At 45.2% G+C, this 17,245-nt stretch overlaps 1 protein-coding gene across 1 annotated transcript in view; it reads right to left on the bottom strand.

The window, feature by feature from the left end:
• Positions 1-17,245, bottom strand: part of SCD5 (stearoyl-CoA desaturase 5) — a 169,614-nt gene that overhangs the window by 67,766 nt on the left and 84,603 nt on the right. The window contains exon 2 of the mRNA XM_020892828.2: positions 259-389. Within this exon, the coding sequence (XP_020748487.1) occupies positions 259-389 (131 nt within the window). The remainder of the gene's footprint in view (positions 1-258; positions 390-17,245) is intronic.

Genomic DNA, 17,245 nt, shown 5'->3' with positions numbered 1-17,245 from the left:
GTCATGTTTAGAGCACGGACTCTGGATGAAGGAATCTCCTTTCCTCCTCTGTAGTTTAGCATGCCTTGGGGCTTAAAACCCTCGGGGAATATTTTATAGTATCGAAAGCCACAAGAAGATAAAAACTGGACACAGGCAGCGAGTGCTTGGGCCTAGAATGGGTGCGGAGGATGTCCACTGTACAGGAAGTGCGTCTGTGTCTCCTCCCACACTGCTGTCCGAGCCAAGTCCCTGAGAGTGAGGACCCTCCATTCCCACCTGGAAAGCCATGGAGTTGGCAGCAGCCAGAAATATCCTCAGGGGCAGCTTGGCCTTGTAGGACCTGTGGCTCCACAAACGATGGGCACCAGCTGTCACGCCCAGAGCAGTCAAGAGGAAGCAGAAGTAGGCTGCAAGACACAAGCAAATACAGAGTCAGCAGGTGTCAGAGCTTTTACCCTCCCCCCAGCTTTTCTCTCTTCCGAATAGGGACCCATGCGGAATGGTGTCAGAAGCATATGCAGCATGAAGAATCAATAACTTGGGAAAAGGCAGACTTTTTTATTTTTATTGGTTTTTAGCTTTTCAGTACCAGAGAGACATAGAGAGACTTTCCCTAAGAAACTGGGAACTTGGAACAGCCATTTTTTCTATGTCAAAGGAATCTATCTTGCCAGTCTTGATATAAAATCACAGCCCTATTAGTGTGCATTTGTAATTATGTGTCCACACTCGGTAGAGCTGAAATAGATCTCTAATCTTGCTTCTTAATTGGCACCCATGCCAGGACGACTCTTTTAAATGGCAGTGCCCATTTTCAGGGCTCTTCTAAATGGTTTGAAGGAACTCAGGCCAGACCTAAAAGCAATGAAGTCTGGCTCAGGGCCAGTAAGAATGAGACTAAAACTGACATCAAGGACAGCTGAGATTTGTCTTCTAGCACTCCTCACTTATACCATCACTATCACTATGACTGGGCTGGTAGAGATGGCCAGGTGGGGATCTAGTTATTTTTTAAAAATTTTATTGGAATGTAATTAATTTACAGTGTTGTATTAGTTTTAGGTATATAGGAAAATGAATCTGTTATGCACATACATTGATCAACTCTCTTTTAGATTCTTTCCCCACATAGGCCATTACAGAGAATTGAATAGTTTCTGTGGTATACAGTAGGTCCTTACTAGTTATCTATTTTATTTATAGAAGTGTGCATGTGTCAATCCCAATCTTCCAATTTATCTTCCCTCTGCTTACCCCTCAGTAACCAGAAGTTTATTTTCTATATCTGTAATTTTATTTTGGTTTTATAGACAGGTTCACTCATAACCTGTTTTTTTAGATTTCATATATAAGTGGTATCATATGATATTTGTCTTTTTCTGTCTGACTTGCTTCACTCAGTTTAAGAATCTCTAGTTCTATCCATGTTGCTGCAAAATACATTATTTTGGTCTTTTTTATGGCTGAGTAATATTCTATTGTATGTATGTACCACATCTTCTTTATCCATTCCTCTGTTAATGGACATTTAGGTTGCTTCCATGTCCTAGTTATTGTAAATAGTGATGCAGTGAACACCAGGGTGTATGGATCTTTTCGAATTGTGGTTTTCTCCAGATATATGCCCAGGAGAGGGGTTGCTGGATCATATGGCAGCTCTATTTTCAGTTTTTTAAGTACCGTCCATACTGTTCTCCATAGTGGCTGTACTAGTTTACATTCCCACCAATAGTGTAGGAGGGTTCCCTTTTCTCCACACTGGGTGGGAATTTTCTTAAAGTCAACCTACAGTGGAGCTTATTATCTGCCACACACTTAAATATATATAGTCCTCATAACATGTGTTAGCATCTCATTTTACAGCTGAGAAACTAAATCTCTGAGTTAACTCCTTCATATAAACCAAAGTCAGCCTGGTTCTAAAGCCTGTGCCCAGAGACCCCAAGCTGACCCCACGTGGTGGTGGTGATTTGTTCTTTGTACAAGACTTGGGAAATGTTGAGTGCATGGTAGAAAGGAGACGAAAAATCACAATTTCTGAGATTATTTTCCTCTAGCAGTTTTAAAGCAATGTTCCCACAAAATGCTAAATGTCTTACTTGAATTATCTTATTAAAACACAGCAAACAATCCTTATAGGTCTATATTATTATTGGGTCAAAGGCTTAAAGAAGTTAACTAATTTCCCAGTATCACAAGGTTGGGGAGTGTCTTTGCCAAGAGTCAAACCCAGAACCAAGAACTGAGTGCTGGCCCTCTATACTTTCCTTTGCCTCCAGGAGACATCAGGTAGGTTTTATCTTCATTTCTCTACACCCTCCTGGAGAAGGAAATGGTAACCCACTCCTGTATTCTTGCCTGGAGAATCCCATGGACAGAGCAGTCTGGCGGGCTACAGTCCCTGGGTCTCAAGAGTCAGACACGATTTTAGCGATTAAACCACCACCAGCACCTCTATGCCCTACATCCTTAACGCATGCATGCTAAGTCACTTCAGTCACGTCTGACTCTTTGCGATTCCATGGACTATAGCCCGCCAGGGTCCTCTGTCCATGGAATTCTCCAGGCAAGAATACTGGAGGGGGTTGCCTTTCCTTTCTTCAGGGGATCTTCCCCACCCAGGGATCAAATCTGGGTCTCCTGCACTGCAGGAGATTCTTCACTATCTAAGCCACCAGGGAAGCCCTATGTCCTTAATGTTGGATCCCAGTCTAAATTTAAAAGTGGGTTGCTTCCTTACTAGAGGGGAGAGTCCTGAACTAGGTTATGTGTAAGCAGGGTCAGGCAGACAGACAATTGTTTCTACCACTTAGCACATACAGGACCTCCATAAAGAAGTGCCGAAGACCAAGTGACCAGCTGTGAGTAGATACATGAGTAGTCATGAACTGTACCCAGGCCAAGTCCTTAGGAAGGCCCTTGTAGGACTTCTTTGGAAGTATTACTAGGGCAACTTCAGTGTCAATATACGTATTTAAAGGGAGCACAATATTATAGCTTCCAAAAGTCAAGTCTGACTGATCTTGACCCTGATATTTATATGGGTCTAAAAACAAGACTCACCCTTGGCACTAAGATTAATGAGTCTGAGTATGTGTGGTTTTCATGAACTTGACAAATTATTCCTTCCTTGAAAGGTTAAAAACAAAAAGCAACAATCTGCCCATAAATCACAGAGAGTAGCAGTAAATAAAATGCTCTGACCCTCTTTTGTTATCATAATTTAAACTTGGTCATGAGTCCATAAAATGGACAGCTATTTCCCATGTCATCCCTTGCCTTCATGGCTCTGCCAATAATTTTTTTCTAACTGTCAAGTGAAATCTATGATGGAAAAATTCAATGTGACCCTATCGTGCCAGTGGGCTAAGACACTGAACCTTGAGTGCAAGAAGATGAATTCCCAGGCTCCATGAAACATATTGGCCTAAAAGCAATCCCTCCAAACCATGGTTCTCAGAGCCTTGCCATGACTATGGCATTGTCTTGTCCTTTTCAGGATCTTCAATATTTCAGGAGTCATTTACCTTGTTGATCTGTTCATGTCTGGGCCCCTGACAATGGGTTTGAGTCAGAGCCTGCACTGGGCAGTAGTGGTTATTGGTTTCCCATGGTCTTTCTTTTGACAACAAGGATGTAGCTGTTTGACCCAGGCCTTGGCCTTGCATTGTACCCCCATCTACCTTGTTCTGGGACTACAGACCTGACCCAAGTTTTCTCTCCTCTGGCTTAACGATTAATGCCTGATTGAAACAGTAAAGAATGAGGCCTGGAGAGCAAGATGTGACGATGACAGACAGAGCCAGCTCTACAAGAGATGGAAGGACAGCTGTCCACACTGAGCCAGTGGCTGCAGGCCCCGGAGTTCTGTAGTTGTTCTTTTCATCCTGTGAGCCTACCCAGTATTCCTCCCAGTAATGTGAGCCAACAAATTCCCTTTTCTTGCTAGTTTGCACTAGGTTTCTGATAACTAGTTCTGCAGAATGTTTGGAAAGAAAGCAATCTTTTGGTCATAGTCCAAATGAGGATAAACAGCAAAAATCCTGGGCTGGTTATGAGGCTTTATGGGATGTTCCATTTAACAGGTCTCAGTTTTCCTACTTTGACAGGGCTATCTTGAAAGGTTCTTAACCTCTCTTCTGTGAGGTTTGTGGAGAGTAATATCCAAACAAGTTTTGATGACTGCTGGTTAATTGGCCCTGAGGTAGTGAATAATCAGATACAGAATTGATGACTTTGAAAAAAAAAGGAGTAATGGGCGGTGTCGATTACTTTACCAAGTAACTCATACCTCACAGAGCAAAGTGCTAAAGTAATTGAAACTAGAATCACAAAATCACAGAACAGTAAGTGACACATGGGTTGGTCTGTATGCAAATAAGAGTCACCAATTCTGGTTAGCTGAAGCCAAAAAGACATGTATTAAATAGATATTAAGTAGTCTATGGCACTTAGGTTGCAGAAGACAGTTTTGGTTCACAGCCTCCAAGATGGCGCCAATGCTGCCTACCTCCTGAAGTTCACGGCCTTGTGTAGTCTTCTCCCCTTGAGTAACTTTCTTCTAACCAAAGACTCATAGCAACACTGAGGGGATATCAGTTCCATTATTTGGTTACAAAAGATAAGACTTCTATTTTGCTAGCAGATTCTTTCTTCCCTTGGGTTTGGAGAAGTAAGTTGCCATATTGGGGAGGCTGAGCTGGCAAAGAACTCAGGGTGGCCTTCATCCAACAGTCAGTGAGGAAGTGAGGCCCTCAGTTCAACAGTCCTCAAGGAACCAAGTCCCGCCAACAACAATGTAAGTGAGCTTGGCAGTAGGACCTTCCCCAGTCAAGCCTTCAGTTAAGACCACAGTCCTGGCCAGCACACTGCTACCTCATGTGAGATCCTGAAGCAGACAGTCCAGCCTAGCTGAATCTGGATCCCTGCTCCATATAAACCATGAGAAAATGCATCTATATTGTTTTAAACTGCTGACTCTGGGAGTATTTTGTTCTGCAGTTGGAAATGATTAATATAAGACCTGAATAGGAAACTTCCCACGAGGGAAGGAAGGTACAGTCTAAATCCCAGTTTAAGAATGTTTTGCCATCTATAGGAATGGACAGTAGATTCAAGTTGCATGTGGTGGGGGGCAGGGAGAAGCAGCATAGGGTGACTGCTAATAGGTATAGGGTTTGGGGGCTAAAGAGTGACAAAAATGTTCTGAAATTGATTTTGGTGATGGTTACACGAAACTGCGAATATACTTAGAATTAATGAATTGCACATTTTGAATAGCTGAGTTGTATGGTATGAGTTATAGCTCAATAAAGTCATTATTAAAAAAATGACCGAGCTTCTATTAGATTTTGTTATTACATATATTTTCTCAGTGTAAATAAAATAGACATGTCACAAAAGAACATAGGACAAAACAAACAAAAAAATCAACCATTTGCCTAGGATGGACACTTGCTACCAGTGGGCACACATATCACACCATGGACCCTTAAATCTTCCATAGCTGCCAAGAAGAGTGTCTGTTTGACCCTACACCTCTGCATGAATCTATCCAGACCAAAGATTCCCAGGCAGAATCACCTACTTGCCAGTGTTCGGATCACAGACCACGCTCTACCGACAAAAGAGAGAGAATCCATGGTCTCTTTGGCTTCCATGGTGGAAGGCAGAGTCTCTTTCTGATCTAGATTCCTCCATTGGAGCAATGTGTGGAGAATAACTGAAGTGACCCTCTCTGGACCACAAAACCAGGGAACAGTCCAGGGGTGGGGGAGGGGAATGTATATATATACATATGTGTGTGCTAACTCACTTCAGCCATATCTGACTCTTTGCAACCCTATGGACTGTAGCCCACTAGGCTCCACTGTCCATGGGATTCTCCAGGCAAGAATACTGGAGTGGATTGCCATTTCCTTCTCCAAGGGGTCAAACTTGCATCTCCTGCATAGGCAGGTGGGTTCTTTACCACTAGCGCCACCAGGGTATGTATATATATATATTCATTATAGATTAATAATGCTATACAGTAGGTCCTTGCTCTCTGTTTATTTTATATATAGTAGTGTGTATAGTTTGGGCTTTCCTGGTGGCTCAGATGGTAAAAAAATCTACCTGCAATGCAGGAGATGCTCGTTTGATCCCTGGGTGGGGAAGATCCCCTGGAGAAAGAAATGGTGACCTCCTCCATTATTTTTGCCTTGAGAATTCCATGGCAGAGGAGCCTGTTGGGCTACAGTCCATGGGATCGCAAAGAGTCGGACATGACTGAGCGACTCTTCCACTTTATTTTCAGTTCAGTGTGTATAGTACATCTTAAAATAACCTCTTTTCGTTCACCCTCAAATACTCTGCACACATGAGATCATTGCAATCTCTATTACAGGAGCGATAAAGATGAAAAAAATCGGTATTTGGGGACAGAGTGTGCAAAAACAAGTTGGTTTCTATAATTTCTTAAATGAGTGCATGGTAAAATTCCAATTAAAAAATGAAAAACACACTGCACTGCCTAACAGTGTTAGCAGGGAGGCCGGAGAAGGGGGTCTGCTCTCACGGCCTGCCATAGACCCGCACTTCACCAATATGTCTAATTTTATTGCTTTGTCTCTATGTGGTAGATATCTAATCCCCATTTCACAGATGTGTAAAACTGAGGCCCAGAGCCTAAATGCCTCGGGATCTCACAAGGACAGAGCTGGGGCCCCAAAACCGGCTCAGTCCAGCCCAGCCCTCCCCACTGGTGCCGTGGTCACCAGCCCTGACTGCCCACTGCAGTCATCTGGGATCTTTAACAGTTTCGAGACCCATCGGGCCCAGTGAATCAGTGATGAGGGCCCGCGGAGCAGGCATCTCTCTGCAGAGGGGACTGTGATGCACAACCAGGGCTGAGAAACCACTGCCCTGTAAGATATGTGGTCCCTTAGAGACCGTCTGGTCCCATCCCCTGAACTTACAAAGGGCGAAACCTAGCCCCAGAGTGCACTGCCCTCCCTCCAACCCCCCGCCCCACCCCACGCTGACTCCCACGGGGCTTGGTAGATGCCCAGCGGTTTGGGAGCAGGAGACACCAAGCTGTCCTTTCATGTGAACCCAGGCCGCGTGTGCTCTTCTCCTGGCGGCTCCCTTTGATGGTGTGAGATGCTCCCCAGACGCCCCCGCTGGAGCCTTTGATATCCACGCCCCGGACCGGAAGGCGGGTGTGCAGGGGGGCCCAGGCGGGAGGACCCAAGCTGGCAGGGACTTGTTTTCCACCAGGGGCAGGAATCTGAGGGTGAAGGCTCCTGGCGACAGGGCCACGTGCAGGGGTGGCAGGGGGGAGGGGCGGGGAGAGGGGGAGGGGGACGGGGTGAAGGGGGGAGGGGGAGGGGGACGACAGCGGAGGGCGGGGCAGGGCGGAGCCTGTGTGGGAGAAAACAACGCACTTGGATATCTGCCTTTTTGCCTCAAGTGTTTTGAAGGTCACTTTGGGGCTCTGGCCAACAAATGATTGTTTTTCTTCTCCAGTCTTTCCTAGATTTGGCAGCTCAGTAGAGAAAGGTAGACACAGCCGTAGATGAATCGAGAGATACACACAGAGATACAAATACACATATGAGTATATAATGCAAACTGCTGCTGCTAAGTCGCTTCAGTCGTGTCCGACTCTGTGCGACCCCACAGACGGCAGCCCTCCGAGTGGTAAAGAACCCGCCTGCTAATGAAGGAACTGGGTCAGGAAGATCCGAAGAAGAGAGTGGCTACCCAATCCAGTCCCTGGTGGCTTAGAGGGTAAAGCGTCCGCCTGCAATGCAGGAGACCTGGGTTCAATCCCTGAGTCGGGACGATCCCCTGGAGAAGGAGATGGCAACCATGCCAGTACTCTTGCCTGGAAAACCCCATGGACGGAGGAGCCTGGGAGGCTGCAGCCCATGGGGTCACAAAGAGTCTGACACGACTGAGCGACTTCACTTTCACTTTCACCCAACCCAGTATTGCCTGGAGAATTACATGGACGGAGGAGCCTGGCAGCCTACAGTCCGTGGAATGGTGAAGAGTCAGACACGACTGAAGCGACTTAGCACGCATCCTTGGTGGTCCAGTGGTTAAGAATCCGCCTGCCAATGCAGGGGACACGTGTTCGATCCCTGGTCTGGGAAGATCACACATGTGACGAGGCAACTAAGCCCGTGGGCTACAACTACTGAAGCCTGCCCGCCTAAAGCCTGTGCTCCGCAATAAGAGAAGCCACTGCAAGGAGAAGCCTGTGCACCGCCAACTAGACAGTAGCTCTCATTTGCTGCAACTAGAGGAAGCCCACGTTCAGCAAGGTGCTCAGTAAGGAAGACCCAAGGCAGCCAAAAAGAAGTAAGTTAACAGTAGAAAAGGAAACTTTCTCTGGGCTTTATATCTTTATCCCTAAAATGGAGAAAGTCTTTACAAAAAATAAGTTAATGATGGGTGCTATAGCATTATGGTTAAGATGAACCTGGGCCGAATCCCTGGTATATCACCTATCAACATGACTTTATCTCTAAACCTTGGTGTCTTCATCCACAAAATGGGAACATAGCCTGCCCAAGAGGCTTGCCGTAAGGACTGAAAGCAGCAGGGAACGTACAATGTGAGCCAGGCCTGGCAGGCAGCACTGCCAGGAGCTATTGCCCCAGTTGCGAATGCCAGCCCACTGCCTCTGAAACTGGCCCTTTCCTGGCTAATCCCTCTGAAGACTCCCATGCTCTTTATCGCCCTGAGCTGGAGATTCTCAACAGGATGGGCGATTTTGCCTACTCCCTTTCCTGAGACATTTAGCAAAGACTCCAGACATTGTTCATTGTCACAAACCACAGCTGGAAGGGTGTTACTGGCATCTACTGGGTAGAGGCCAGGGATACTGCTGAGTAGCCTGCAATGCCCTAACGCTGCCTGCAACAAAGAGGGACCATGACCAAAATGTCAGGAGTGCTGAGGTAGAGAATCCTGTTCTGATTTCTTGGGAGAGTTCTTGAAACCTAGTGTGACTACACAGGCCTTGCTTCCTCACACCTCTTGATTTCACGGGGAGTTATAGGAGTAACTCATGTTTCACATATACACATAATATAATGTAATGCAATGCAATATAGGCCAAAAAGTTTGTTGAGGTTTTCTGTAACCTCGTATGGAAAAACTCAAATGAACTTTTTGGCCAACCCAATGTAATACAACATATGATAAACAAGCTGAGAACAAAGAACTAGGACAAAAAAGCCAATAGTATTTTAGGTCATTGATTCTTGAACTTTAAAGGGCCAGGGATCTTGCAAAAATGCAGATGCCCAGCTCCATTCTCAGAGATTCAGTAGTTCCGGGGAGAGACCTGGAAGTTTTGTTTCTAACAAGTCTGCAGGCGGCGCTGGTGCTGTTGGTTCAGGGTCTGAGTGTTTAGCCCACCCACCAGTGAGTGTTCAGCTGACCCACCAGATGTGAGACGGGGGGCTAATAAGGGGCTGCAGTGACAGGGCAAGGCCCTCCAGGGCCACTCACCTCATGAGACTCTGTAACAAAGAGTCGCAATTAGACCTCAGGTCTTCCAGTAAAAGGTTTGTATTTATAACACTTGAGATTCCCAGGCAGTTTCTTCCTAGACACTATTTGAACACTTGACTCGAAATCAGAAGGTTTTTACAAGGGCACGAGAACTGTGTGGGCTTAGAGGCAAAGGGCTTCTTTTGACCATTAAACCTTCCAAATCCTGTCATATTTTTAAAAGTTGAGTTGATTTACAGTGTTGTTTTAGTAATTTCAGCATACAGCACAATATACCAACAGCCTTTGTGATCCCCACCTCCTTCCTCTTTGCCACCTTCTCCTCAGCTGCAAACGGGCTGCAGGAAGATACAGAAGCAGGCATCTTGAAGGAAGTGGCCACATCTTCTAGATTCAACGGAAGGGGAACAGAACAGAAGGGAGAAGATAGATTTCATGCATTTCACATGTACTGCCTATTTTCCTCCAGCATCCTTCCTGCCTTCAGTTAGGGTCACTTAGACTGTTCTGAAGTCCTGGGCAAATCCTCCTTTTCCTGGTTGATTTACAAAATATATGACAGGTAGTATAAAAGTCATAGCAGATCATTAACAACCACAAAGCATAGCATAGCATATTTCCGCTCAGCTGTTGCACCCTACTATCTATTCAGTTCAGTCACTCAGTTGTGTCCGACTCTTTGGGACCCCATGGACTGCAGCACGCCAGGCTTCCCTGTCCATTACCAACTCCCAGAGCTTGCTCAAACTCATGTCCATCGAGTCGGTGATGCCATCCAGCCATCTCATCCTCTGTTGTCCCCTCATCCTCCTGCCTTCAGTCTTTCCCAGCATCAGGGGCTTTTCTAATGAGTCAGTTCTTCACATCAGGTGGCCAAAGGATTGGAGTTTCAGCTTCAGCATCAGTCCTTCCAATGAATATTTAGGATAGGCTGGTTTGATCTCCTTGCAGTCCAAGGGACTCTCAAGAGTCTTCTCCAGCACCATAGTCTAAAAGTATCAATTCTTCAGCACTCAGCTTTCTTTATAGTCCAACTCTCACATCCATACATGACTACTGGAAAAACCATAGCTTTGACTAGACGAACCTTTGTTGGCAAAAATAATGTCTCTACTTTTTAATATGCTGTCTAGGTTGGTCATAGCTTTTCTTCCAAGGGGCAAGTGTCTTTTAATTTCATGGCTGCAGTCACCATCCGCAGTGATTTTGGAGACCCCCAAAATAAAAGTCTGTCACTGTTTCCATTGTTTCCCCATCTATTTGCCATGAAGTGATGGAACCAGATGCCATGACCTCAGTTTTTTGAATGTTGAGTTTTAAGCCATCTTTTTCACTCTCCTCTTTCACTTTCATAAACAAAAAAGAAGGCAAGCATTCGAGTCTTTTCCAGGACCTCATTCTGTATCCACAGGTCTCACTTCAGGTACTCAGGCTAAGCCAGGCATCCCTGTTAGATGCTCTCTGGCCCTCTGTGTTTTCCAACATGCAAATCATCACACTGTAATTAAACAAGGAATTGTTCATCTAATACCATCTAAAACATAAACTCCAGGAGGGCAGGGATCTTGTCTGTCCTTGCATGCATTGTCAGCTGGTACTTATGCAACTATTATATAAGGTATATATGTATATATAATTGTATAACAACTCTTTGTGACCCCATAGACTATACAGTCCATGGAATTCTCTAGGCCAGGATACTGGACTGGGTAGCCTTTTGCTTCTCCAGGGGATCTTCTCCAACCCAGGGATCGAACCCAGGTCTCCTGCATTGCAGGCAGATTCTCTACCAGCTGAGCCACCAAGGAAGCCCAAGAATACTGGAGTGGGTAGCCTATCCCTTCTCCAGCAGATCTTTCTGACCCAGGAATTGAATTGGGGTCTCCTGAATTGCAGGCAGATTCTTTACCAACTGAGCTATCAGGAAATCCATTATAATAACTTAGCTAGGGAAAAATATGCAACCATGATGATTGGTTTCACTTTAAAATTCATAAACCATAACTACAGTTCAGCTTGCATATTACCCAGAAATCATATTACTTTCCCCTGGTCCACATGGGCTCCCTCCCTCCTAGACAACTGTTTCATACCTGTTCTGATCACCTTGCCTCCCTCCAGCCTCTCTCCCCCACTTCATATGATAATGTTGCTTCTGTTTGAGGGCAGAACTTCCCCAGGCCCCACCACCTCTACCCACTCACCCTTCAGCACCCGAGCCTGTGCATCCTGCCATTTCTCCATTCCTACAGATGGCCAGTCCACACATCCTTTAAGGCCGGCCCTTTCTTGTGCATCTTATCCACTCCATCCTACTCAGGTGCTCTGCCATCTCCCCCTCTCTCTGCATCAGGAATACCCTCTTACTATTCCCACAGCCTAAAATCAAGCTGTTATTTCTCTCATTTTAAGAACAAAATTAAAAAACCTCTGTTGACACCTCCCTCCCCCATCTAGAACCTACTCGCTTTCTCTGTTCCTCTTTATAGAGAATTCATTGAATGGCTTGTCTCTTGATTCTGGATTACAGATCTTCACTTCTGATCCCAATCAAAACTGCTCCCACCAGTCCAGCCAAGACAGACGTGGTCCCTTTTCCTGTGGGCAATCTCTAGATGTATATTAAGAAAGTCAATATGTGGGTGATGAACACAGTGGAGAGGCAAGGTGCTACCGGAACCCCCAAAGGAGGAACTGACATTCCATGTAGAGGTGACATTGTGCACAAAGCAAAGGCACAGAGGTGTGAAGGCTCCTGGGAGGAGCCCTGCCAAGTGGTGGGGTCTGGCTCCTGGGAGGGGATGTAGGGTGAAATGAAATGCAAATACAGGCAGTGACCCGACCAGGAAGTGCTTAATGTTATAAAGAGATTTAATCTTGAGGACAAGAGGGTTCCACTAAGGAATATTAGGTAGTCAGGGACTTCCCTGTGGTCCAGTGGTTAAGAATCTATCTGCCTTACAGGGCAGGGAATGCGGGTCCTATCCCAGTTGGGAGAACTAAGGTCCCACATGCCAAGGGGCAACTAAGCCCTCACAATGCAGCTAGAGAGCCTGCATGATCTAGACCACATGCTCCACAACTGGAGAAGCCCGTGTGCCACAACCAGAAGCAGAAAGTCTGCATGCCGAAATGAAGAGCCTTCTCAACCAATAAAGAAACAAAATTTAAAAATAATGTTATATGATCAAATTTAGAATGACAGATGTGAACGTGTTATGAAAGATGGAATCTAGCAGGCTGAAACTATCACTTGTGCTGAATACTCTCCACGAGCCCTTACAGACACACACCTTCTCTTTTTTTGCTGTTCTGTGCCCTCGGACGCTGGCTTCTATCAGCTGGACCAAAGGGCTCCTTCTGGAGCTGAACTAGCTGCATCAGGATTACTTGAGGAGCTTTAAAATCTATACACATCTTCTAGATCCTTATGCCCACGAGGCTAGAGTACAGTAACTCCAGGTGGTCCAGTTACATAGCCCATTATGGGAGTGATGGACAAGGAGAGCGCTCCGTAAACTAATCTGCCATCAATCATCTAGTGCACATGTGCTCCGTCCCTCAGTCGTGTCTGACTCTGTGAACCCCACAGACTGTAGCTCGTCAGCCTCCTCTGTCCATGGGATTCTGCAGGCAAGAATACTGGTGTGGGTAGCCATTCCCTTCTCCAAGGGATCTTCCCAACCCAAGGATCAAATCCAGGTCTCCTGTGTCTCCTGCATTGCAGGAAGATTCTTTACCCACTGAGCCATCTGGAAAGCCCCATAAATCACCTAGGGGTTTTATTAAATTGCAGATACTAATCCAGTAGGTCTGGGCAGAGCTAGAGATTCTGCATTTCCAACAAGCTCCCAGGTAATGCCACTGCTATTATGCCAAGTTGCAAGACACTGGGTAACTCCTGCAGAGAATTTAGGACCAAGGAAACCCAGCTTCTCCTCTCAGCTTCTTAGGCAAGCAAAAGGATGTTTAGGACAGAAACCCAGGAGCGAGGCCTCACCTCCCTACTCACAACCTATGCTCACTCTTCCTACCTTCTCTTCCTTGCTTTCTTTCTTTTCTCAGGTACAGAGTAAAAAAGTTTATTTCAGGTAGATTTAAATTTGTTTTTTATTTATTATTTTTTCACTGCACCACGCAGAATGTCGTTCTGAGTAGTTCCCCGACCAGGGATTGAACCCATGCACTCACTCTGCATTGGAAGCTCGGAGTTTTAACCACTGGACTGCCATGGAAATCCTTATTTCGGGTAGATTTTAAAATTTAGAAGACAAGAAAAGGGCTGCCTTTAAAGCATCACTAAACAATTCCATGACATAAAAACACAAGAACTGAACTGCTGAAAGAACAATGGCTGAAGACATCTGTGCACTGCAATACCTTCACGCCTTGGTGTGGAAGAGGTCTGATTAAAGAAAAAAGGTCCCTGGGTATGAATAAGAATTTGTTAAACAGAATCTTAAGAGCTCTTAATCATCAGTGAATGGTGTTGACAGCCTTTCCCCTGAAGGAAAGTATGTAAAAAATGTTGACCAAGCTGAATTGTTGGGGGAAGAGAGGAGGAGTTTATTTTCTTTTGGTCTTAAGAAAATGTCAGAAACTTAACACTGTTCCGCTTCCAGTTCATTTCTAAAAATATTTGGCATCTAATGCAAGTGGCCACATATATAAGAAGAGCTATATTTGGAGCTGTCAGTCATGTAACATTTTACTGGAAATGCAAAAAACAAATAAAAATCAGGATTATTTTAAGATTTAATGATTTATCAATATTTGTTTATGACACCACCTTAATGGCAGAAAGCAAAGAGGAACTAATGAGCCTCTTGATGAAAGGTGAAAGAGGAGAGTGAAAAAGTTGGCTTAAAACTCAACATTCAAAAAACGAAGATCATGGCATCCAGTCCCATCACTTCATGACAAACAGATGGGGAAATATTGGAAACAGTGATAGACTTCATTTTCTTGGCCTCCAAAATCACTGTGGATGGTGACTGCAGCCATGAAATTAAAAGACACTTGCTCCTTGGAAGAAAAGCTATGACCAATCTAGACAGCATATTAAAAAGCAGAGACATTACTTTGCCGACAGTGGTCTGTACAGTCAAAGCTATGGTTTTTCCAGCAGCCATGCACAGATGTGAGGGCTGGACAATAAAAAAGGCTGAGCACTGAAGAATTGATGCCTTCTAACTGTGGTGTTGGAGAAGACTCTTGAGAGTCCCTTGGACTGCAAGGAGATCAAACCAGTCCATCCTAAAGGAAATCAGTCCTGACTATTCATTGGAAGGACTGATGCTGAAGCTGAATCGCCAATCCTTTGGCCACCTGATGCAAACAGCCGACTCATTAGAAAAGACCCTGATGCTGGAAAAGATTGAAGGCAGGAGGAGAAGGGGGCGACAGAGAATGAGATGGTTAGATGGCATCACTGACTCAACAGACATGAGTTTGAGCAAACTCAGGCAAATAGTGAAGGACAGGGAAGCCTGGCGTGCTGCAGTCCAAGGGGTTGCAAAGAGTCAGACATGACCGAGCGACTGAACAACAAGAACTCGACACCGAAGCAAGTCCTTGAGAGAGAACTATTTCAGAGCACAAACTAGTTCAGAATGCGATCTTTTCAGCATGGCTTTCTGCTCCCTCTGTGCTTCTTACTTTCTTGTTCAAGACTTCTTCTTGCTATTGTTTAGTCAGTAAATCGTGTCCGATTCTTTGTGACCCCATGGACTGCTTCCCACCAGCCTCCTTTGTCTATGGGATTTTCCAGGCAAGAGTGCTGGAATGAGTTGTCATTTCCTCCTCCAGGGGATCTTCCTGGATCAGGGATCAAATCCACAGCTCCTGCACTGGCAGACAAATTCTTCCCCACTAAGCCACCAGGGAAGTTCTCAAGACTTCTCATCTCCCTCAAATAACACAAAGCTTCTTTGGGGTGGAGGCGATCATTTACTAGGTGTGGGAATCAGAGTTCCCTGAAACAGGTCATGGAGAATGCTGGCTCTTTATATAGAGAAGAGCAGGGGTGCACATATAAATCCGAGAATTCACAAGTGAATTGCCTGCCTATCTTTTCCTAGCTGGGGGTGGGGGGGATGCCATCTTACTCGTTTTTAGTCTCATTTCCCATATCTATGAAACACAACAAGGTAACAAAAGACTATCTCAGAAAGTTATCGTGAGACAAATAAAATATATATATAAGGCGGTTTTAACAAATAGTAATACCTTAATCAACATTACTGAAAACACCATTATTCTTATTGCTAAGCAAAGATTTTTAGACAGAGGTTGGGAGACCAGGAAGCAGGGTCTTCAGAGGAAAGGATGCCCCAAGTTTCAAAGCAACGATTTTCCTTACGCTGATTCTCAGCCCTCCCAGCTTCTTGGAGGTAAATTTGGCAAAAGCAAGCAGAGTTCATGATACAGAATAACTCCCATCATTCCCTCCCTCCCTCTCGCTCACTTTCTCTCACACACAGAGTCAAAATCAGGACAAAACTATCAAAATTAGAATTAGAGATAATTGAATACAAGGAGAATAATGCACGGCACTATAGGCACAATGAATTTCCTTTTCCATTAATTATTCAGTTGTGATTTTTCTCTTCGGCAGTAACTGCATGTGTGAGACAGACAGATTCATATACATCATATTGTTATAAGTATGTGCACGCACATTAATGTCTTTAACCATAAATAGAAAACTGCAATATCTAAAATGTCAATCCCCCTGAAGGAAAGAAGACCAAAATTTAGAAACAGCACCCAAATTGGTCATTTGAGGGAACTGGAAAAAAGAATAATTTCTGCCATTCTCATCTGAAGTATCCGGGTACTTATGAGTTTTCATTCTCTCTCTCTCCCCTAAGAAGCTATTTATCTCCCTACTGGGATTAAGACAGCCAGAGGTTGAAGCCTGCGCCAGAGGCTTAGGCAGGCGTCAGCAGGCATTAGCAGCAGTGAGCCGGGAAGGTGTGTCAACCAGACCCTCAGAGGGCTGAGTGCTGAGCCTGGAGGGGTGTCTCAGAGGAAAGTTCTGACAGCGGAAGCCCAAGGCACTGCTGTTGCTTTGATGTCTGAGCCCTTTAAAGGGCTGGGAATTAAAGTGACGAGGAGGGAAAGCTTCTAGGAGCCACAGCTTTCGGTCTGTCTTCATTCCTTCCCAGGGAGCTCCTCCCCGTCTTCATTCACTCCTCCGATCAGGGAAGGGTCCTCCCCAGGGCTCCATGTGAATACAGCGGGCTTGGAACAAACCTCCCCACAGAGCAGCCCCAGGACAAAGACAAAACACATTTGGCAGTGGAGGTGCCTCGATGCCCCCAAAGGGGAAAATGACGAAACACAGTCCTTCCAGTGTTCTTTTACCACAATAGTGTTTCTGCCTTAAAGAGAAGGGTTAAAATTTTCATAAGACAGCATTCTATCAAGACACCAAGAAATCTCCTTCGACTCTGATTGGCGACTGCATCCTCAGGGCAGCCTGACCTAGTTCACGAGCTCCGGTCTCAAGAGATTCCTTCACACATTTCTATTCCTGCCAAGTCTCCTTAAGTTATTGTGAATAACCCAAGGCGGGCTGGGTTTGTTTTTTCTTTCCAGCATAGTCCAGGGCCTGATTTTCTGATCTTCATGGGTTTTGAAGCAAAAAGTCCAACCTGATTTTATAAGTTGCCTTAGCAAAATATCTGGTTCTCTCCCTCCTCGACAAACATGCCCCAATGCCTTCCATGTGCCCGGCTGTCTATAAGGC

This window comes from Odocoileus virginianus, chromosome 29, assembly GCF_023699985.2.
Source record: "Odocoileus virginianus isolate 20LAN1187 ecotype Illinois chromosome 29, Ovbor_1.2, whole genome shotgun sequence".
NCBI classification, from domain to species: domain Eukaryota; kingdom Metazoa; phylum Chordata; class Mammalia; order Artiodactyla; family Cervidae; genus Odocoileus; species Odocoileus virginianus.
Note: the sequence above shows the minus strand (reverse complement) of the source record. Positions and strands in the feature narration are given on the sequence as shown.